Here is a 22,928-nt window from a genome sequence, read left to right on the forward strand (position 1 = left end):
CGTGACGCCATGCCGGGGAGGCGGGGTGCCTGCCGCCAGTAACGGCCCTTTTTGGGGGGGTTAACGAGTTCTTTTTTTTTTTTTTTTTTTTTTTGGGGTGGTTTCTTCTCGTTTCGGGATGGCTGCGGCCGGCAGGGAGGCGCTGTCGCAGGATGAGCTCCGCAAAAGGCTGTACCAGGCTTTTAAGAAGCGAGGGGTGCTGGACACGCTCAAGGTGCGCCTGGTTCCGCCGCCACCGGCGAAATCCGCGCTGGTCAAACGGTGCTGGTGCTATGGCATGATTCCGAACAGTTTGTGTGGTTTTTTTTCTTCTTTTTGCCAGAAACGGGTGCTTCATGAGCACAAGTGCCCTTCGGTAGTCTCTGTGTCAGGAAGGTTGGTGGCCCAGAGCAGGTCTTTAAACGTACCGTGCTGGGGAGAGTGTCAGGCAGGGAAGAGAGGAGTAAATGAGAAAAGAGGATCAAAAAGGGCCTCTTGGGTCCCAGAATCTGCCTGTTTACTCCTGGAAGCAAGCACGCTGCATGAGTTATTCTCTTAATTTTCTTCCAGTTCTGTAGTCCCAAGCTGTTTAAAACTAGTCGAGCTATTTTCCTCCTGTCTGCTTCTTCAGGAAAGTCTTCCAGTATGGACTTGTTCAGCAGAGTGTCTCGGAGGATGGTTGTGTTCAAGAGCGACACTTAGTTCTGATTTGTGGCCTATTTGCAGTTGTTCTGCCTCTTTTTCTTGTACTGAAAGTATCCTTCAGTTTAAGTAGCTCTTCATGAATTTATAGGCAGCAACCATACCTTCAGCATTCTGTTTTACAGCGCTGGGCAAGCCAAGGTGCAGTAGGCTCGTTGCTTGCTATCCCCGTAGCCCTCTGCATTGGTGTCCCCCGTGTCTTGAAGGAATTAGATCATGATTATTTTGAGCTTTCCAGATAAACCTTAGAGTGGTGTTATTTCTTTTCTCTTTCTGTGGAAGGCTGCATGTGTGTTTTTTTGTTTTTGTTTTTTTTTTTTGAGGCATGTTACAACTCTTCTGCTAGTCATTGTTTGAGTGACACATCCACTTCTTGCTTTCTCCAAGCAGTCCCATGGCAGAAATTTGTGTCAAGTCTTAAATGCTGAAATTTTGTATTTCATGCAGTTCCAGTTTTGCTGGTGTTTAAATCTCTGAATGTATTTTTTTATGACATAACGATCTTGGTGTACTTTTTATTCCCAGCTTTATGTCATCAGTGATTTTTTTTTAGCTCCTACTTTTTATGTCAAATTCATTACAGTTAAAAAAATAATAATCAAGTTGTATATTTCAAAAATACAACTGATAATCTCAAGGCTAAGAATTTCCTGTTCAAGACAACTTGTTTTCTCCCTCAGCAGTTTCTACAGTAAGCTTGCAATGATTGGACCATTTCCCATCTTGTTTGACTTAACTAATAGTGACATGCTACCTAAGTCCATTTACCCACTTTAGTTTTCCTTGTCTAGAAGATTATCTGTCTAGATAACAATCTAGATAATCTGTTTAGATTTTGTAGCTTTTCTGAGCTGAAGATCTAGTATGGTTGGGTTTCTTACAGATTCCTGCAAACACACTTGTATCTTCCAACAAGAATGCCCTCAACTTTCCCGTGGTCTTCTCTGACTACCTCTGCTGGTAAGAGGCAGGCCAGATCTGAAGGTGCAGGCATGCCGAATGGCCAAGAGTTTTTTGTCAAAAAGAATCATGACAGTATAACAAGTGATTTTTGCCTTTCTTTCCCTTAGTAGGGACAGGGATATAGCCCTGTGTTTTTCCCCTGCGGTTTTTCACAAGATGTGCAAGAGGTTTCTGGGCTCAGTTTTTTTTGAGACTTCATCATTGTCAAAGTTAGTTGAAACTGGACTAGTTCAGAAATTAAGGGAAATGATTTTGTCAGTTTTCTTCATTTCTCTCTATTATCAGCTTTGTTTCCTTAGAAAGCCATGCTTAAATATCAGTGTAGTCCGATATGATCTAGCTTTAGTAAGTTTTGGTAAGCATGCAGTATTTCATCCCATTTGGTAACATACTATCTTTTTAATTAGCTTTAGAAACTTTGTCACTGTTGCATAGTGCTGTTGAAAGCTTAAAATGCTATTTCTCTCATGATTTGGTAGCGTGCCCTAAGCAACTTCTATAATTACATAGTGAAAATGATTATTTCTTCCTCTTACAGTAGGGAGACTTTCTGATCTTAGGTTGCTTTTTTTTTTTTCTTTTTTTTTTTTTCTCTATTGTAACCAATATAACTGAAACAAATTATAATAAGTACAATTTATTGTTAGTGCCTGTAGGCTTTTTTGAGTAGTACTCTTTTGCTTCCCTACAAAATAATTAATTCTAAAGACATTGAATTTCCCATTATTTTCCCATCTGCTGTTGGGATGGAATCGACAGCTTTTTGATATAGGACTCAGAAGAGGACAAGTGACTTTTCCAAATACACATGAAGCTGAAGCCACATCAGATGGGCGTTGTTTAAGAGTGATACGAGAAAACGAAAGCAGTGATGTAACGTTGAAGCTGGGGGTACTGGAGTGGAGTTTATGTGAAATTTTTGACTGAGAACAATACTTCTCAGCCCTACACTGAATACATCTTAAGGGAAAGTCAAAGATCACTGCAATTAAGAATATTCTGAAGAAAAGCACTCTTCTAAATTCTGCCAACATTAGGCTGCCCAATTCTGGTGTGTGGGTTGTATTATAACATGTAAAAGTAGAATGAGATCCCCATGGTTTTTGAAAAATAAAGCTCTTAGTACAGTCCCAGGTTGCCTGTTACTAACTCTTCTGTTGTTTCTTTTCTGTGTCAGACACAGCTCCGAAAACAGCTAATCCACGAACTGATGCACCCAATTTTAAGTGGAGAACTTCAGCCACAGACTGTTCCAAGTGATGACAGTTCACTTTTGATCACGGCTTCCAACAGTTTGGTGGCAGATCATCTGCAGAGATGTGGCTATGAGTATTCACTTTCTGTTTTCTTTCCAGAAAGTGGATTAGAGAAGAAGAAGGTAAGTTCAGCAATCTCTCTCTTAAGATTTCTAGGAGTTTTGTTTTCTGGGGGCTTGTTATATTCCAACAGAATTGAAAAAAATCCACTTTAGTGACAGTGAAATACAGATACAAGTACAGCTTCAAATCATCTCCATAAAAGATATCAGTATTCAGGTCCATTTGCATGAAGACTCACAATAAGACGTACAGGAAAGACGTAGTGCCAGCCTCTTAACCTCAGCTTGCTTCACCCAAAGCTGTGGTGTGATTGTGTGATTCTGTTTGGTGTGACAATTTGCGGAGCCATGTGGCAGGCCACTTGGGGAACTGATCCTGATTAAAGCTAGCCTCTTTTTGGCCATTCAGTTCTCTGAAAGTGTGGTTCATGGTTGGTTTAAACTGTTCCTAAATACAAGTTCTGCATGAAAACGGCAGTCCTTGCCCTGTATTTGTTTATCTTCTATGAGTATGTGATAATGTGATGAATTTTTTCTAACCAAAAATTAATTTTTTGAGCTGGTGAGTAGCTAGTTGTCATTTTGATTAGCAAGCTCATCTGCTTCATATGGTAAAACAAAATAGAGGCAGGGAACGTAGCAAGAGCATGCATCCAGATTTGGGAGGAAACAAAGTCCTCTCTTTTCATGGTTTCAGGTGGTCATGAAACTATGCATTGACTGCCACGTGTTTTAGGTAACAGATAAGCAAATGGAGCTATAGAACAGATAAGTGTCTGAAAACAGTTCTGCAAGGTGATTATTTATTTTGATCTTTCTCAAATCTAAAACATTCTACAACTGTAATATGATGGCTATTACATATTTGAAGTATTTTTTTAAAGTAGTTAACCTTTTCAATTTTATTTATTTATTTATTCATCTATTTTTCCTAAAAGCTGTTGTCTGTGCAAGATCTTCTTCAATTAATGAGAATCAATCCGAAATCCAATTTTTACAAATCACTGGTGAGTTATTTTGATTCTGAAGATAAGCTGAAATTACAATTGTGGTGAAAGAGCCTGGCTAAAAGGCTGTCTTTTATTTCTTACAGACTTTGGGAACTCAGAAGGAAAATAAAGGTACACAATATTTATACATGATGCACACTGATAATTATGTCACCTTCATTTTTATTAAGATGTGAGAAGTAGATATTCAGATTCCTTGAGTGTGTGTTGATGTGGAATAGTATGGATTTAATATTTTGAAACCTGTAGTGCATCAAATACTAGAGGTAATGTTTTGTGGAAGCTTTTCACTCTAATTTTGACAAGCTCAAATTTTGATTTGTGTTTATAACTGACTGTATTAGATTATACACTTGTATATTACAAACACTAGCTGAAGATTTAGTAGGCTTTCCATTTTCTTAATGTAAGAAATAATTCATGTGTCTGCATGATGAAGCCTATCTATATTAAATAGCCCGAAGTAACTTGGTTTTCAGAAACCACTGTTCCCTAATGTCATTGTAATTACAGTAATAATAATCTGCTCTCAAAAATGACCAATGAAGTCAACGAGATAAAAAGAAACAGAAGAAAGGAAAAGTTGTAAAAGCACAGCTTTTGCAGAATAAGATGGAGTGCTTATAACAAAAATCAATAGTTTGCTAGCATTGATTTTTATTTAATATTCACTGGGTTCTTTCAGTAAATGGGGTAGGTTTTCTGTGTGTAGTGAAAATTACTTCATTAGTTACTGGCATGAAAACTGAATTTTGGTATGACATGAGAAGTAACTAATCTATTGGATCTTGAAAGGTTTTCTCATGCAGATTTTGATGGGACTTACAGAGCATCATCTAAGTAAGGAAAGTCATGACACAGAAACTCAGACAACCTCAACACCTCCTTACAGAGACTCTCTTGGTAAGTACAGTCTTTGCAATGAAATCTCCCCAAATATTTTCATATCGGTGAATGATATGGATGAGTAAATTGTATGAATGGTATTAAATCATTGCTTATTCAAATGCAACCTAAAGTAATGATAAATAAAGGTTATACCTATATCACTCTACATTTTTTCCTAATGTTGCTTAAAATAAGACAAAAGTCCTGCTAATTTATTTTTCTTTTTCATTACACAGATGTTTTTTTAGGTGTTTAGCTAACAGCTAAACTTCTTAGATGTACTGTAAATGTTAAGTGCTGAAATATGTTCTGGAAAACATAATTATAACTGCATGCATTGCTTTTTTTGTATGATGGTGTTTCTGTTTGTTGTGCATAGACTGGGTTTTGAATTATAATATGCACGCTATTAGTAATACAAAAATGTAGAAGTTGCATGCAAAAGAAAATTCTAGAGCCTCTGTAAAGAGGATGAATAACTATATATGCCATATATGACTATATATGCCAAATTATGCCTGAACAGCTAAGTGCTTCCTCTTACAAATATGTTGTGTGGCACAGAGCTGATAAATGATATTTCCGTGCTGCCACAGCTTTTGTACCACATAGGTCTTAGGTGGTACTTATGTACACTGAGGTCCTTCATATACAGACACAGAATCACACAGTCCTTGGTAGGATAGTTGTGATGACTGATTTATTTTTAAATTTTGATGGATATGTTGCTCTTTTTGTAGCTGAGAAGCTTCAGCTGATTGATGAGCAGTTTGCAGGCTCCTATCCCCAGCATTATAAGTATGAATCTTTAGAAGCAAAACTTCATGAATATAGGAAAGAAATAGAGAATCAGCTTCAAGCAGAAATGGCTCAAAAGGTATTGCTCTGGTGATTGAATTTGAGGGAGAAATTTATGAATTTTTGCACCATACGAACTTTTAATACTTAAGGTAACTAGAAGAAAAATGTCTCATCATTAATTATATCAAACACAAAAGGCTAAGTTAATCAAATACCATTTGTTAATTTGGTGATATTTCATGTGTATGTTGTCATTTACCTTTTTATTAATGTATACAGTTCATCTCTTTATTCTGGTGTTAATTGGGAAACACATCTTTTTCTTATTCTGATTGTCTTAATTTGGTAAATTTCACTTGCTTTTTGATTGTTTTGTTTTATGGGAAAATATTTACTTTTCATAGTTATACTATTTATTTTCCTTCCCAATTAAGATCTTGAAGCTTGAATTTGAGCATAATGCATTACAACCAAGGGGCATGAATTGCTGCTGTATACTTTGAAAGATCAATTTATTTTTTTAATACTGATTAGAATTTACATACTATTTCAAAACATTGCACAGAAATGTTAAAATCATAACAGACACAATATTATGAATTATTCCATATTTTTTTCTTCCTATAATTAAAGTCAGAGCTCTTTTGGAGGCTTGTCCTTTACTTTAGGAATAAAATTAGTTTTGTTTTGTTTTGTTTTCACAAAGTCTGTTGATTAATACTTACATCTGTAAAGTGGAGCAGATAGAATGTACTGTAGTTTACCTAAATATTTTTTTCCATGATTTTTTGTCAAGATGAATTGCATATTTCAATAGAAAAAAAAAATTCACTGATAATCAATTAGAATGTTTAGGGACACTTTTAAAGGTGCTCATCTGCATACAAACTGTTTGAGAAAAACAGTTTAGCCATAATTATTAAGATAGAAAAATAGAGAGATGGAGAGTTTAAACTAAAGCCAGTGCATTTTATCTCCATTTTTCATTTGGTCTTCAATCCCTGGTGGGAGCTGTATTTTTGCTATGTAAGAAATGCTAATTTGTGTGTTAAGTTCATCTCAGTTTAAGCAAAGCAGAAGTATGGAGGCTTAAACAAATACAAATCACTTCTAAATTCTATTAACTTTACATGGATTCCTTAGCAATGTGAAGTGAACTACTATAGGGTATTTCTAGCCCAGTTTGTGTATGTACAAGTGAGATTGTACTGACCTACCATTTTTTCCTACTTTTTCACAAATCTGTACCTATAGGACTGAGTTCCTTGATCAGACATTCCTAGTGTGCTTTTTTCCTCCTCTTTAATATCCTTGTTTTCTGTAGTCTCAAACTTTTTCTGTCATTCATTTCTATTGTTTCTCATTGTTTCTCACATTCTTTTATTCTTTTATGTTCTCCATCTTCTTCCAAAATTCTATTATAATGTTATTAAAATAATAATAATTTTATTATTTTATTAAATCTTACTCTAATTCTTTATAATCCCAGTAGTTCTTGCATATATTGCATCTCACACTTTTTAGGGACACATGGTTTCTATGATTCTTCTGTGCACTTGCAAAATGCATACTTTCCTTTTTACATGCATTTACTTTTCTCAGCTGTGCTAAGAAGTGTGTGAGTCAGGACTTCTCTTTCTCCGCTCATGTGGAGGTACATATTCTGCATTTTCTTTTGTGTCTAGACAAAGTTTTGTTGTCCCTCAGTGATTCTGGATGTCAGCCTCTTCTGTTCCTAGTAGCACCAGTCAAAAGCAGTTATTTGGAAAAGGGGCAAAAATAGAGGCTGCGTCAGAGGAGGAATCAAAGAGAGTGGCCATTCCCTACCTTGAAGCAGAGCAACACTCCTGCAGTGTATTTTTCTTCATAGGCCTCTGTTTTGCTGTTTTCTCAACCTGTTATTGTTTGTAAGAACTGTTTTGGGATGCTAGGTAAATGGATGGAAATGATGTGAGGCATGCAAATACTGTGTGCTACTGAAATACTTTTATCACAGTATTTTATTTTCATCCTATTTCTTACGATGAAATATCTGAACAGGAAATACCAGAGTGAAATTTAGAATTGTCTGAGGAGGGATAGTCTTTGCTCTTTTGAAATAATCACTATTTAACCCTCTCTTCCCCCTTTATGTAAAAGCTAGAACATTTTAAAGAAGTTGAAATAGCAAAGATTAAAATGGAGGAGAAAGCGCAAACCCAGAAAGAAATCTCTGAGCTACGATATGAGTTAGAAAGGACACATCAAGCAAAGGCTGAAGCCTTGATTTCTCGTGAAAAGAATGCTATTGAGAGGCTTCAGAAACAACAAGAGGTAAAGTTCCAAATACTTTTTCTTAAACTAATACAAAATGATTCGTGAGTCGATTAAATTGTTCTTTCAAGTTCGTGAGATTTACCTTCAGCTCTCATTTGGCTTGTTAGTGAAAACTTGGAATTTACTTTTGTAAATAAATAGGGGAACTTTTATTTACTTTTGTAAATAAATTTTATTTATTTTATTTACAAAAGTAAATATTTTATTTAGTAACTTATTTTATTTACTTTTGTAAATAAATAGGGGAACACATTCAGCAAATAAAAGGATGAGTATGGGTAAGTATTTAAGTAAAGCTGTCTGGAAAAGGAGCAGTTCCCCTAAATAGGGATGAATTGTAATAGGTACTTTTAAATCCGTTTTAATAACTGCTAAATTCAGATCACAGAGATGTTTTTAATAGTTTATAGGACTGTTTACTCTTTTATTTGAAAAACATAGCTTCTAGTTATGCTATAAATTCTTTCAATTGTTAAGAAGGACTTTAAACTAAAGGGAATATATAGTCCACATGTCACAGATACGACATTTCTATGTCATTAGGTGTTGAGGAGTTTCAATAGCCACTGTCTGCCATAGGCTGATACCTTGTTTCTCTTTCCACACTTTTTTTGTTGATGAGTTATTCCTTTGGGCTGTTAACTCTTGGTGTTTTGCCAGAATAGTAACTGTTACTGCAGTATATAATAATTTGTATGTAGTTCTAAATTGCTTCACTCCATCTCTATTACTTTTCAGTTTCGGAAGAGTAGTTTGCTTGCTATTCTGTTGCCTATTTGCCTAGCAATCTCCCTGCTGTCTGCAGCAGACCTTCCTATCCAAATAATTTAGTCATCTACAATTGCTATCACCTTTCTGCTCGTGTGTGGTTGCGCTTTTTTTTTTTCTTCAGAGCCTGTGATGGTAACAAAACTATAATTCAAGTTTTTATATTATTGTGTACATGTATATGTGTAGCTACTACTGACCTCTTTCCCTTCTGAAAATAAAACATTTTATCAGTGCTATATTAAATTCTTTCATTGTTATGTTCTTAGAAGCTTACAAGAAAACCATCTGTTCTATGCTATCAGTCTTCTTTTGTGGACATGAAATCAATTCAGTAATTAAAATAACAACAAAAAGATATATGGATTTTGGTATTAGCATGTTCATGATTGAATTTTACAATTTGATCATATACATTAAATTTCAATAACAGACTGCTAGTTGACCATTTTATCAGTTTATCAAGTCATGTTTTATCAATTGTTGGGCATGTTTTTCACTTTTGTTTATGCAAAACGTGCAAAAGAACATGCAAAATTGTTAAAAATTGAGAAGTATGAACATGTTTATTCTGTAAATATTTGTTTAACCAATTTTTCCTTTTACCTATGTTTTAGTCAACATAATTTCTAAAAAGGAAAGTGTTTGCAGGCAGCCAGTGGTGTTTCTATCTAAAGCATTTTTATTCAGAGTAAAAGGAAAAAGGGAATTAAATTATAATAGATTCTGGATGTTATATAAAATTATGACTATTATAAAATATAAACAACTAATAACTTCTGGAATTCCTTGAGGGTTTCAAGACGGTCCTTGAAAGTTTGAATGTGATCAATGATAGATACCATATACAGTGTGAAGTAAAACTAAAGATAATATTTTGTGATTCAGATAGAAGCAAAGGAAGTATATGCTCAGAGACAGAGTCTGCTGAAAGATATCGAAGTCATGAGGACAAGAGAGGCAGAACTGAAGCAAAGAATCGAGGCTTTTGAAATGTAAGTTGCTGAAGGGCATATACAATGCTACGTGTTGTTCTTCATCTAGAAAGCATGCTTCATGATGTTGCTGCTTCTGTGAAATAGATTTTTTTATATCCCATAAGCTGTGTTTGCATTTTGAACAGTTTTGTAACAGTGCCTCTGTTATGAGAGTTACCCCATACAAAGAGAAGCTTTTTTATCTGTTCCCTCTTATCCAACTAGAATAATGCAGCATGACTTTGGAGACAAGGAACCATATGTTTGCTTTTAAGTTCTTAAATTAAAAACAAAACAAAACAATCAACACAGTATGTAATTCTAACAGTCATGAGGCATGTATATGATATTTTGCTTCTTCAGTCATATTTTTTTTTCTACTGCTAGGACTGTTATCCTTAATATGATGAGTTTTACTTGGTTAAATAAGAAAATAATTAAACTAGTTTTGGCTAGGTTTTTAATCTACTTAATGTTATTACTCTGTCATCTGTTTTATATAGCAAAATCAGCATCATGCTAACAACTTGTGGCTTTTATTTTTTTTTAACAAGCCAGCAGAGGGTGCTGATAGTGCTCAGCACCGTCTCTGAAGGCTTTCTGGTGTGGGAAGCTGAACTAGGGTTACCCCGGGATAGCTGCATAATTGATTGGTACTGGATTTTAATTAGGGCAATTTAGTTTGTGTCACATCTCCTTGTTCTTAATGAATTACAGTGACAGGTTCTGATCATAATTTTGGATTTCTAAGGTGTTCCTAGCACACACATCATCCTTTGATGTTGCTAAGTGTTATTTTAAGAAAAAATAATATACATAAAGAAATAAGTTTTGGCTTTGTAATTGGTCTTTGTATATTTATGATTATTTCAGCACTCAGAAACTTCAGGAAGAGAAAAATAAATCTATTGATGATGCACTTCGACGTCGGGAGGTTGCTGTGAAGAACATAGAGGAGAGTTATGACCAAAAGCTTAAAACTGAACTTCTAAAGTAATTTTTTCTTTTGTCTCTAACAGAACACATACTAATTCCTATGAAAATAGAATAATACACTCTATAGGATTTATTTGACTAATGCAACTAAGCAAGGACTTTAAAATGTTCATTTATGTTCTTGTTTCAGTTGGCTACAATTATTTATATATTTTATTATCTCTTTGCTAGTGAGACAAAATGTTCTTTAAGGTTCAGAAAATACTTGCTATAGAAAATAATTCTCTTTTGATTATAGGTTACATTATTTTTGTGGCTTAAATTCTGCCTTGTTATATGGGAAAGAGATGTCAGATAAGTCGTATGTTTAGACAAGAGGATTTAAACCAGTATTAGTGAGTTTATTTGACCAGAATTTAAAGAACTGACCTTTCCATGGACACAGAAAAAGCATCGAAGTTAAATTAACGTTAAAGAGGTGTTAGAGGTTTCTTGGAAAAGGGGTGCGAGGCACACCAGCCTGTATTAAAGACAGATTAGTTCTTCATTAAGGTTTAATGCCTCTGTATTTTGGGGGTCTCTATTGTAGGTCATCCTGTCCTAATGACTATAATTTACTTGAACATGGTTTCAAAGAATTTGCCTGGAAATGCTCTTTAAAATACTCATCTGTGACCACTTTTGAGGTGTTGCTGTGGGTATATCCTTTGCTACTGCACTTCCTTTGAGTGCTGTGGTCACTTGAAGGTTCCTTGATGTCTCAATGCAGGCAGGTGCTTTCAGTATGTTATTGCTTGTGCTTATATCGTGGCACGAAACAATCTTCCAGTTAGGAAAGTAAACCAAATGACTGATGTATCATGACTTTTTTTTTTGCAAGCCAAGTATCGACTGTTCGTATCAGCCATCAGTAAACTGCAAGTAGAATCTCTGTTAGTGTGTCTTTATTTAAATTGCAGAGGAAAGATGTAAAGAGTAGGTTTTGATAAGGAGGATTTCTCAGCTGGAACTGAGTAGATAACAAGGCTTTGTCAGAGAACAATGAAATGCTGAGCGAATTGACTCACCCTCGTACCTTGTGTTATCCAGTTAGCCACTGACAGCTAGTTACAGATAATACTTGTAAAGTGCTTTTGGTTCATGAGGAAAGGGAAATTATTTTACAGATTAACTGTTGCTTACCTTATTTTATCAATTTAAGAAGTGTTTTAGACAAGCTGCAAGTGCTCAGAAAGATAAAATCCTTGTCCCAAATCCTCAATGAAAAGTATCACAGAGCTGCTATTTATTGTACAGAAACAATGATAGTTTTTTGGGAAAGGAAAATTTTATTTCTAGGATAAACTTTAAAAGCAATAATTGCAAAAAGGATCTGACTAGTCCGGCTCATTTACACAAATGCATTTATAATTTCTGTTCCAGTCATACAAAATGCTGCTTGTTCTTAGCTCCTGTAGATTGCCATAAAATTGACCAGTGAAGTTGGCTGACTGGGCTGTGAAGAGCAGTAAATTTGGGCAGTGTTCAATGTTTAGCTGGTGGCTGATAGCATGCAGAGCACCCTTGGGGCCAGTACAGTCCTGTACTGTCCAGTACCTTCATCTGTCATCTGGATGATGACACTGTGCATCCTCAGCAACTTTGAACACGAGGCTTAATTAAGGAGAATGGCTGCCACAACAAATGGCAGCGTTTCAATGCGGACAGACTTTGATAAGCTTGGGGATCGTGCCAACGTACATCTCAGGAATTTTAACAAGGAAAACCACAAAGCTCAGCACTCGGGACAGAGTATCCTTCCGCAGTGGTGCAGGTGGGGAAAAGGAACGGACTGAGCAGCTGCCTTTCTGAAAAGGACACAAGATTTACAGTGAGTGCCAGTCTGACTGTGATCCACCCGCATGCTCTGGCAAATCAGGCAAACCACATGATGGGTGACATTAGCAGCAGCACGGCCAACGGACTGAGGGGAGTTATTGTCCCCTTAAGCTACTGGTGAAGGCTGCACTAGGAATTAACACTATGTTGAGCTTTAGGCTTCTCAGTTCAATAGAGTTGTGGAGAAATTGGGGAGTGCCTGGTAAGGGTCTGTGAAGACCCTTATGTGACTACCAGATGTGACCTATGAGGACAATTTGAGGGAATGCAGCTTCTTTAGCCTGTTGCAGGTGAGCCTAGATGATCTGGAAGTACCCCACAGCTGCTTGATTTTTTCCACTCATTTTTATAGCTATTTTTCAATTATTTTGTAGCATGCAAATGCCAGACAATGTAACAGGACTGGGCCAATAAACTGTGGCTTGAGATTTTCAGGTTGGACAGACAGAAATTTTTATTTTACTGAGAGGGTAGCGCAGCATTACCACAGGTCACCCAGGGAGGTGGTGGATTCTACATCCTTTGAGGTTTTCAAGAGTTGTTGAGGACAAAACATGGCTCACCAGGTTTGATGTTGGTGATTGACTTGCTTTTTGAGCAGGTGGTTGAAAAAAGTGACTGGCAGGACCCTTTCCAGCTGTTTACATGACTGTCCTAACTGATTTTATCAGCAAATAATTGTGTGATTATAGCTTAGTTTTGGCAAAGACTAGAATTTACAGAAGTACATGTGCATGTATACACAAGTACTTTGGGCACATAATTCTTTTTACTTCTAGATATCAGCTTGAATTAAAAGAAGAATACATATCCAGAAGTAATAAAGTTACTGAAGATGAGAAAAAAAATAAAGGTAACTATCTCTCTGAGTTTAATAAAGTAGCTGTTTACAGCATTTACTACCTAGGATCAAAACACTTGTTACTAAAGAGTAACAGTGTTCAGTAATGCTGGCATAAGTGGCAAAAAAGTCATTAACCTAGGCTTTGAAAAATATGTAGCAGCATCCGATGGCAGATCAGCAACTCCTTGCAGTTTAACAGTTTAATATACAGTGGGAACCATGAGCTGGTGCTTCACATGAAAGCTGCAAGGCCTCCTGCTTCTTCAGCTTCCCAGATTCCTCTGAAGTTCTAGCAGCTCATTCATTCTGTAATTGAACTCTGGTACACTCTGGTTGAATTGTTGCCAGTTTGTACATTTATTATGCACAAGATGTTTAAGTGAAGCTTGAGAGGAGAGCTGGGACAGATAGCATATTTAGACTTCTAAGTTAGGATCATGCGAAAGAAATCATGTATTGTGTGTATGAATTTGATTTAACTAATTCTGAAGTAGTACACATAGATATATTTACGCACGCACAGGGATTTACTTGATTTTGAAGGTGTGTGTAAACCTACATGACATTCAGTCATTTTTAAGCATTGAATTAAACTGAATGTTGGACAGCACCTTGAACTATTTTTTTTTTTCTGATGCAGTTTTTCAATATAATTTTAATTTAATTCAGCATTTGTAATTCTCCCTGCAGAGAAGGCTATGCTTTTGCATGAAGAAGCCGTTGCTATTAATTCAAAAAAGGAGGAACTCAAGCAAGCTGTATCACGCACAAAAGAGCTTGAGGTAATTGTAAGCATGAATTTAGAGAAGCTGTATTGTAATGAGTGCATTTGAACTACATTAAAAAAATAAAAGAAAAAGTGAATTAAAATTCACTTTTAAGTAGTATTAAAAGTAAGTAAGTGAGAGTTTTTCTTGAGAAACATCTTCATAAGCTTCTAAACTGTTCTTTTTCTGCAGCTGGATTTGGAGTCAGTGAAAGCTCAGGTTCTGCTGGTAAATAAACAGAATCAGCTGTTGACAGAAAAACTGAAAGAGGTGTCAGACTATCCTTTGCTAAAGGAGGAGAAACTGGAGCTCCAAGTGCAGAATAAACTACTTAGGCAACAGCTGGATGAGACTCGCAGTGAGAACCAGCATCTTCGAGACAGTAAGTGTGAATAATTTAGTAATTTTCTTGTTTGTGTTTCCCTACAGGTATTTCTTTAGAAATGAATCTTCATTAAAATACATTCTTTGTATTATGTTTACTAGTGATTTGCACTGAACCCCAAATAATGTTAGTGTAAAATGAATCAAAGTCCTTGATGTTAGTTTTTCTTCAATATGTCTATATAATAGAAATCCCGAACGAAGTGGTAGCTGTAACAATAACACAAGGAATATCCCTTTTATCTTTTGAAAAAAGAAGAACAGTATTTCCAACAGTAGTGTTAGCATGCTTAGTAATGGCAAAAAGAACATTCCTTTTTTTTTTCTTAAGGACTCAAGTGACTAGTTAACAAGTGACGTATATTTTTAATGCGCATCCAAGATTACTAGAGAATAGAGATGTATATACCCAGTTAGGTAGGAATGTGTATTTTTCTTCCATAACAGGAAAATCTGTGTCTAGTCCTTAAGCAACTATGCTAAAAAAAAACTTCGGTCCTTTGTAAAAAGAAAAAAAATAATCCTCAGGTACTTTATTCAAACAAAGCCTAGTTCTAAAAGAACTTTTGTTGTGCTTGAAAATAAATCATCTTTAAGTTTGAAAGGTGTATCTTATAGAAAAGCACAGGCTTGTCATTCTCTGTCTAACTGGTATTTCTTTTTGGAAAGAACTGTCCCAGCCCTCAGTGGAGCACCTGGCCTGCCAGGCAGAGCTGAGGAGGGTAGAACGTGCCAGGAGGCTGGCACTAGATGAATTTGAAAGTGATAAGCAGTTTTTGGAAAAGCAGCTACAAAGTGAGGTAAATGATTCTTTATTAATAATTTGAGTTCTTTCTTCTTCTTGTCATGTTGTTAACGTTTATCTGTGTACCTGTGAAGGCTGTTCTGCATGTAGTTATGGGAATGGTTTGTACTCTGCTTATTTTTATGTAAACAACCTAGAAAAGCAATCAAAAAACAACAACAACAACAACAACAAAAAACCACCCACAATAAAATAGCCAACCAAAGTAAATCTTCCTAAGCCACTAAGTTGTCAGCTCTGGCTTTTTGTGGGATACTATGTATCTATATGGTTTTGCTGGACCCGAAAATCAATTAGAAGGCCACAAGTATTCAAACAGTTCAGGTTATTCTATTTATTTGAATTATGTTTTTTGTTTCCTCTGGTCTTCTTCAGGTTGAGCGTGCTGCCCAGTTAAAGACCCAACTGTTGGACTCTGAAGCTACTGTCAGAAAGTTAAATGTGCAGGTTGAAGAACTGAAACTACAGTTGAAACAAACACAGGCAGGTTTGTGTCTTATACCAAAGAAGTCCTTAATGAAGTTCACATACCTAACCAGGATAAGAACTTCTAGATGCTTAAAAGAGCTAGAGTTGCATTGGAGTAATATGCCACCATTGAGTGGTTTAAAGTTTTAAACATTTAAACATTTCAAGTTTAAAATCAAAATCGATTTAAAAGACCAGTTTAAAATGCAGCCTGATTACAACTTTCCTTTCTTTCAGAAAGCAAGCATGTAAGAGGAAGGAGAAAGTGTTCCTCCCTGATCATTTTTATATATATCTCTCTATATATAGATATATAGATATATACTTATACATACAAAGTGCTTCTCACCATATCGATAAACACTTGCATTTTTTTTATTGTCCATGTTTTCGCTCAGTGTAAAGACATTAAAGTTTGGTGATAACATAATCACATTTTTCCAGGGGGTGAATTGTGTTTTAATGCATTTTGATTGTTGAGTGTTCATAATAAAACTAATCAGTTTGAAATTGTATTGCATATCTCACAATTCTAAATCTAACTTTTAAACAGCTGTTACCAAAGCTAATAACTTAAGCACCTTGCATAGACATTAAGAAGACAAAGGTGCTTTGTAGAGCAATTCAGTCTGCTGAAGAAGTGGAGTTCTAAAGGTGCCTGTCAAATTCATATCAAGTATGATAAATTTAAATTTTGGTACATATCTTTTATTTTAAAATACGGAATTGATTATACATTACATACACTGCATGTTGCACTGTAGTTCAGTGTATGCAATACTTTATATGATTGTTTAGACCAATATATATATATCTTCATATGTGTAATTACTCTCAGTACCATTTGGAATTGGAAATTCATCAGTATCAAAACAGCAAATATATTTTAATTTAGTGACAAAGTATTGCGTGGACTTTCTTTTTGCAGCAGAGTTAAGGATGTCATTGAAGAAACCATTTAGGTAAAATGAAAATTATGTGGTCATTTTGCCAAAATAGATGCAGACCTGTAGATGGGTCTTTTGCTTTCTGAAAAAAACAAGTGCAAACCAGGCAGCAGAAAGGCCCCAAAATTTCAATTTAACTGATAATTTTTGAGGAATACTTATAAAATAAAATAATAAGAATAATAGTAAAACATTACGTTATTACATTTATGCTATGTTACTTTTTCCCAAGTTCTTTTTGATCTAAATAGAAGTGGACTTTTGGCCTGCCCTTGTTAAATGGTGTCCATCACCCTTTAACAACATGATTGGATGTAATGTGTCCAGGGTGGTGGCATTTTTATTATTCTTTTAAATGTGATTTAAGAAAGAACAGTGTTAGATTTTTTAGTAAGCCTGTATTTTTCAGGTAGGTTTTTACATGAAATAATTATATATACAATTAATTAATATCAATGATAACTTGCAGCTATGCAACTACATAAAAATACACATTTAAACCAATACATTAAACTCGTGAAATTTAAATAAATTGCATGTTAAAATCATTTTGATCAAATTAGAATTTAAATGCCACATTTTATTATTTCTGTTCAGTTATGTGCATCTCTCTGTCTTAACTGTCACTCATGTTCTTGGTCATTTAGCTCTGGAAAATGAAGTGTATCGGAACCCCAAGCCTTCCCTTGTTGATCGTTCTGTCATTGACTTCCTTGATGATAGAATTGTACCTCATGATATTTATGTGGACAGTGCGTTCCTGAAGAATCCCGTTATGAATGATGTCGTGAAGGGAAATGCTCTGCCAAGAGTCGGCTACCATCAGCAGTTGCAGACGCGCAGCGCTTCTCCAGATTCTGACCTGGAGTGTATGGCACAAACCCGGGCTAGAATAAAGGAACTAGAAAAAGAGGCAGAGTATTTGGAAGAAGCCTACAGAAACTACCAACACAGAGTAATGCAGGATGCAGCTGCAAGCAGAACGCCAAGAAAGATGCAGTCCCCTTTACTTCTACAATGTGCTGTTGGTAAAGCCCCCTTGACTACACAGCATGAACTTTTAGAGGATAATCCTAGCTCCCAGCATTCCCCTGTGAGCAGCCCAAGAGGTGAAAAATACATTGGAAGAAATGGGCAGCCTGAGGGCTTTAAAAATCCTTCAACACCACCACACAAGGGAATACCTTCTTCAAGATGCCTTTCTTCTACTCCTGTTTCCAAATTGGAAAGAGTTTTTAGTAATAAGAAACTTTCAGATGGTAAGTTATGATAGCTAATATGGGACGTTTTTGGAGTTGTGCTTATTGTTCCTCTTGCATGACTGGAACAGTAAGATTTAGCAGTGATAGTCTTTCCCTCATTAATTATTTGCTAGGGGGCAGGAAAATTGCAGAATCACAGCAAGGCTGAGGCTGGCAGGGACCTCTGGAGGTCACCTGCTCCAAGCCCTGCCCAAGCAGGGACACCCAGAGCAGGCTGCCCAGGGCCAGACCCAGGCGGCTTTTGGAGATCTGCAAGGAGGGAGAATCCACAGCCTCTCCGTGCAACCAGTGCCAGTGCTTGCTCACTCTCAGAATAAAGACGTGCTGCCTGATGTCAGAGAAAGTCAGAGACAGTGTGCTAGCTGTTAGGAGTATCAATTCTTTGTGGAAACAGTCACTGAGGAAGTACATTAAGCACATACTGCACTTAATTCAGGTAGCATTAAAGAGGTGACAATTCCATATTATTGCAACAAGTGTAATCCTATGATATGCAGAGATTCTTTCAAAAGCTGATATTCAGTATAACTACTTTGGGACATTATTAAAACTAGGTAATTACAATTAATTATCTATATTCTTCTCTTTTCATGTAGCTATTTTAGTTGCATATGCACATGTGGCATGAAGACTGCTTCATCTGGCTTCTGTTAAATTCTTACTTTTTAATATATATTTTTTAATTCTCTTTATATGTGAGTCACCAGCAGATTTGAAATAACAGGGTCTGCTGTTTGAACAAATGTGCTGTTTTCATACCAGGTCCTACCCTGTTGGAAATAACCAGTACAAGAAAATTCATATTTAGCTGTATAGGTCTGGATGTTAACTTCCCTACAGTGGCAGTGTGTACATAGTGCAATTATGCACATGTTGTGAAAACCAGTCTTATCTGAGTAGTAGGATAAATACTGACTAATATAAACTATATGTTTTTTTGTTCTGCAGATGCCAGTGACTTGTACCTTGCCTCTTCCCAGCATAGTGTTGACCAGGTGCTTTCTCCTATTTCAAAGCCACATATCCTTTCATGTTCTGAGTCTGTTTCTTCCTCACCATCCAGTCACAGAGAGAAAATTGGGTAATGTCATTTACAAAGCAACATTTTTATTATTAAAAAAAAACAACAACAACATACATCTGTTCATGGTGATAGCTCTTTTAATAATTCGACTAAGCCATGATTCTATAAGTTCAAACTGTTCTAAAGAAGGGTAAGGATTTTTGTCTTTAGAATATTTTCTCCCATTCCTAATCCCTTTCCCTTTTTTCCATTTAAAACTTTTCATGTGTCAGTGTTCTGAAGAACTTTTGAAACCATTGGATGCTGTTACCTTAAGCAAGGTGTGGTGTGGATCCTTGTATTTCAAGAGTGCTGCAAGTTGTGCAGTGCTTGAAATTTGTTGTGTCAGTTAGACCTTCAGTCTTATGCAGCAGGTCACATTCAGACATCTGAGTGAAAGTTTTGTTGCTTACAAATTAATATTCAGTTAATCACTAATTTTGGAAAGCGTGCTTTCTAAAAGTAAATCTGTGGCATGCCAGTCAGTTGTTTAATTCTGTATAAGAGCTCTGAAAACTCTTGATTAATAAGAAACTTTATTTTTTAAATGTGTGAGGAACGTGTGTGAGTGACTTTAGATATGGTAATCTTTATGGGTAGGTTCGGTTCAGCCTGGCAGGTAAGGACTTGCACTGTGAAGCTCTTTGAGGTATATCTGAGTGTTCTTGGTGTCCAGTGACTGTGGACAATCTTCCTGTAACATGCTGCAAATGGGAAATGTGAAGTGGCCAATGAATTATCACATGGTATGTCTTTGCCCTTTTGTGAATTAACTGAACGTGAACGTACTTTTAGCAGTTTGCTTTCATGAGCTCTATTGGGATTTAGTAGTTTTGATTCTTCCGGTAGGCTTCTGTGTAATCCATTTATATCTATGATCCTGATAAGACTAGTGAGAAGTCCTGCTGAAATTGTGGACTGACTTGAGAACAAACTTCATTTCAGAAAACAATGTTGAGACTTGAGAGGGGTAAACTTCATGTTTCAATGACTTGAAATTATTTTTTCAATGACAAACTCATCACAAATTCCTGTCCAAAGTAGTGATAATCTCTCATCTATCCCATATCAAAACAGTCTTTTTGCATATGTTTGATGTCCAAAAGCTGTCAAGGTTATATCTGATACACACAAAAACATTTAATAATAATAATAAAAAACAACAACAACAAAAACCTACCACCACTAATTCATTGAGCAATTCTTGTTCTCTTCCATTGTGTCTCTGCTTTTCACATCAGGGACCTTTCCTTTGCTGATTGAAACTCAGTAGTTTCTGATGCTTGTTTAAGAATGTAAATCAAGACAGCTGTACATTTTCACTTCAGTAGCAAGTTGCAATGCTAATGCTTTTTCTCTGAAAAGTATGTTCCTGTGCCTGTATAACTTCTTTCAGAATAGAAATCTACAGTCTCCCTTGCATGTGGAAAGGAGATAGGTAGCAGAGCTTTTCTTGTTAACTATGCATTTTAACATCTATGCTGAGTAAATGAATAACTCCAAAAAAGTAAGCTGCACAAAAGTATCTTCTCTTTGCTCACTGTATCTCCTATTTCCATGTATGAAATTATTCTGTTATCAATGGTTACTACTGCTTTCACTCTCCAAGACTGAGAACCTTGAATAGATGTCTTCAGAAAAAGCTTGAGTATTTCATATATGATGTGTTTTTTTCCTAGGAAAAGACACTTGAATCAGTCTTAACCTGCTAGCCATCTTTCTAGGTGTGATGGTTGAAGAAAGATGGTTTGTTTTGGGCAGCTCTATCAGGCATTCACAGGGCTTTATTTTCTTGCTCTCCAGTCCTTAATGCAAATTTAATGTAGAGAGGATCTCTGCTATCATTAAAATCTGGGGAGAGCCTTTAAGTTCTTGACCTTGAAAAGAAGCTGTTGGGATTTCTAGAAACTATGAGATTAGTTCTGCCTTAGCTTGGTGTCTGGCTTTAAGTGGCTGTTTTCTTTGTCTATTTGTTCCCATTTTCTACAGCATGCATCAGATTTGCTGTGTTATGACAGAACTTACAAACTGAAGGTTGTGTTAACCTGCGTGTTAAGGTATTTGGGAAAATGCTTCAGTGCTGTGAGGGAGCATACTTCTTGGTAGGATGTTGTGTAGTCTGAGCTTTACAAAAGGGAATAAATACGCTGTGGGAACAGTAAGCAGTATGAGCAAGTTGTGCTACAGAGAACAGGCCAGGGACTACGGGTGGTAGTTGCTTTCCTGAGTTCCTCATGACAAAGCAAGGATATATGGTCCCAATAGCTTGCTTGGACTTGCTGCTTTCCCAAGACTTTCTTAAAAGGGAAAACATTCTTTTGTTGAGCATTTTGGAATTTCTTGTGCCTAGGACTGTTTTTTTCTTGCACAAAATATTTGAGAAATGCATGTGTGGGCTTTTCCAGTTATTTACTCTCATTATTAGCAAATGCCACATCATTGATGTGCATTGTGGGATTAGTTTATGACCTGCAGATTTTAATTGGCAATGGGAATTTATGTGAAAAGGAAAGAAAAGAAGATGTTGTAACACCAGTAAGCCATTAAGCTAGGCCTCTGTCAGTGGGGAACAACAATTGCTTCTGTGACTAGGAGATCCTTGTTTATTTGTGTTTAAAAATATGAGTGGTATGAGGGAAGCCAATAAATACAGACAGGAAGACTAGAGTTAGGAAGGCAGATTATTATCTAAACCATTCCTTTTTCATGTGGGGCTGAAGAAGCTGATTGTGAAGGTTTTTACCAGCTTTAGGCTAAAAAGTTAATTTTAGACATTAATAAAATAGATAGTGGAGGTCGTTTTTTGACTCTCACAGTCATTTTAAGTATAACTCTTGCTATTTATTTGGCATTGATTGGCACATCAATATTGTTTTATGGAGCATTGATGTAAGGTACTGTCCAGGGTTTTGTCCTCAACTCTGACAAAACAGATTTGGAAAAATTGCTTGGAAGTACATGTGTGTGATGGACTTAATGATGCAGGGCTCTTCCTCTCTTTGCTAAATCCACGGCAGTGTACTGAGTGTCTTCCTAGCAGTGTTACAGGATACAGTATTGAAGAATTTGGCATGCATGTTCTTGAGACTAAAAACATGGACTTCCAAAAACTTGGAGTTTCACCTACTTTGCCATGTTAAACTTACAGGATGTTTTTTTGCCACTGATGTTATTGAACCATCCTTCTGAAAATGCAGATCTATTTTTTTTTTTTTTCCCAAACTCGCTGTTTTTATTGAACATGCCTCATTATTGGGGTATGTCTTTTTGTTTTTGTTTTTTCTCTGTTTTCGCCCACATGGATGTCTTGAATTGCTTAGAAATTATAAACACAAACATATTTATGGAACAATATACACCAGCAACAGCTGGTGTGAAGTAAGCTCCTTTATAAAGAGCTGCTGATGAATTCGTGACCTGTACTATTTTTCTATTCTGATTCTGGTCACAGTTTAGTAGCAAGGTCACATGGTTGATATTGTTCTTTCACATCATCTTTCTGATTAGATAAACGGGGATTTAGAATGAGGGCACTAACCCCATTTTTCATAGAACCCAGATTTTCACCCCTGAATACATGTTTTGCCAGACACCTAATCCTAATACATTTCAAACACATCTGTTAAAGTGACATGAAAGGGGGAATTAGATTAACACAGAGCCAAAAAAAGGCAATTTAAAAAATTTCAGTTGACTGTGTGTCACGCTTTGTTGTATTTCTCATTTTTTTTTCTTTTTATTTATTTTTTTTCATTATTCCTCTTTATGCCTTTTGAGTGTGTATATTGTTTTAATCTAATAGCTTTATGTCACACATAGGCCTTGGGGAAAGGCTGCAGGGGCAGCATCTTA

At 36.0% G+C, this 22,928-nt stretch overlaps 1 protein-coding gene across 1 annotated transcript in view; it reads left to right on the top strand.

Annotated features, from left to right (window-relative positions):
- Positions 1 to 8: 8 nt before the first annotated feature.
- The window catches only part of OFD1 (OFD1 centriole and centriolar satellite protein), a 30,856-nt gene continuing 7,936 nt past the window's right edge, over positions 9 to 22,928 (top strand). Inside the window, exons 1-16 of the mRNA XM_084304497.1 lie at positions 9 to 214; positions 2,822 to 3,022; positions 3,901 to 3,969; positions 4,056 to 4,083; positions 4,768 to 4,875; positions 5,601 to 5,737; positions 7,801 to 7,974; positions 9,634 to 9,740; positions 10,596 to 10,715; positions 13,316 to 13,389; positions 14,071 to 14,162; positions 14,340 to 14,529; positions 15,201 to 15,331; positions 15,712 to 15,823; positions 17,399 to 18,010; positions 18,962 to 19,094. Coding sequence (XP_084160623.1) covers positions 119 to 214; positions 2,822 to 3,022; positions 3,901 to 3,969; positions 4,056 to 4,083; positions 4,768 to 4,875; positions 5,601 to 5,737; positions 7,801 to 7,974; positions 9,634 to 9,740; positions 10,596 to 10,715; positions 13,316 to 13,389; positions 14,071 to 14,162; positions 14,340 to 14,529; positions 15,201 to 15,331; positions 15,712 to 15,823; positions 17,399 to 18,010; positions 18,962 to 19,094 — 2,384 coding nt within the window. The 5' untranslated portion in view covers positions 9 to 118. The remainder of the gene's footprint in view (positions 215 to 2,821; positions 3,023 to 3,900; positions 3,970 to 4,055; positions 4,084 to 4,767; positions 4,876 to 5,600; positions 5,738 to 7,800; positions 7,975 to 9,633; positions 9,741 to 10,595; positions 10,716 to 13,315; positions 13,390 to 14,070; positions 14,163 to 14,339; positions 14,530 to 15,200; positions 15,332 to 15,711; positions 15,824 to 17,398; positions 18,011 to 18,961; positions 19,095 to 22,928) is intronic.

This window comes from Netta rufina, assembly GCF_964035555.1.
Source record: "Netta rufina genome assembly, chromosome: 1".
In the NCBI taxonomy this organism is placed as follows: Eukaryota; Metazoa; Chordata; class Aves; order Anseriformes; family Anatidae; genus Netta; species Netta rufina.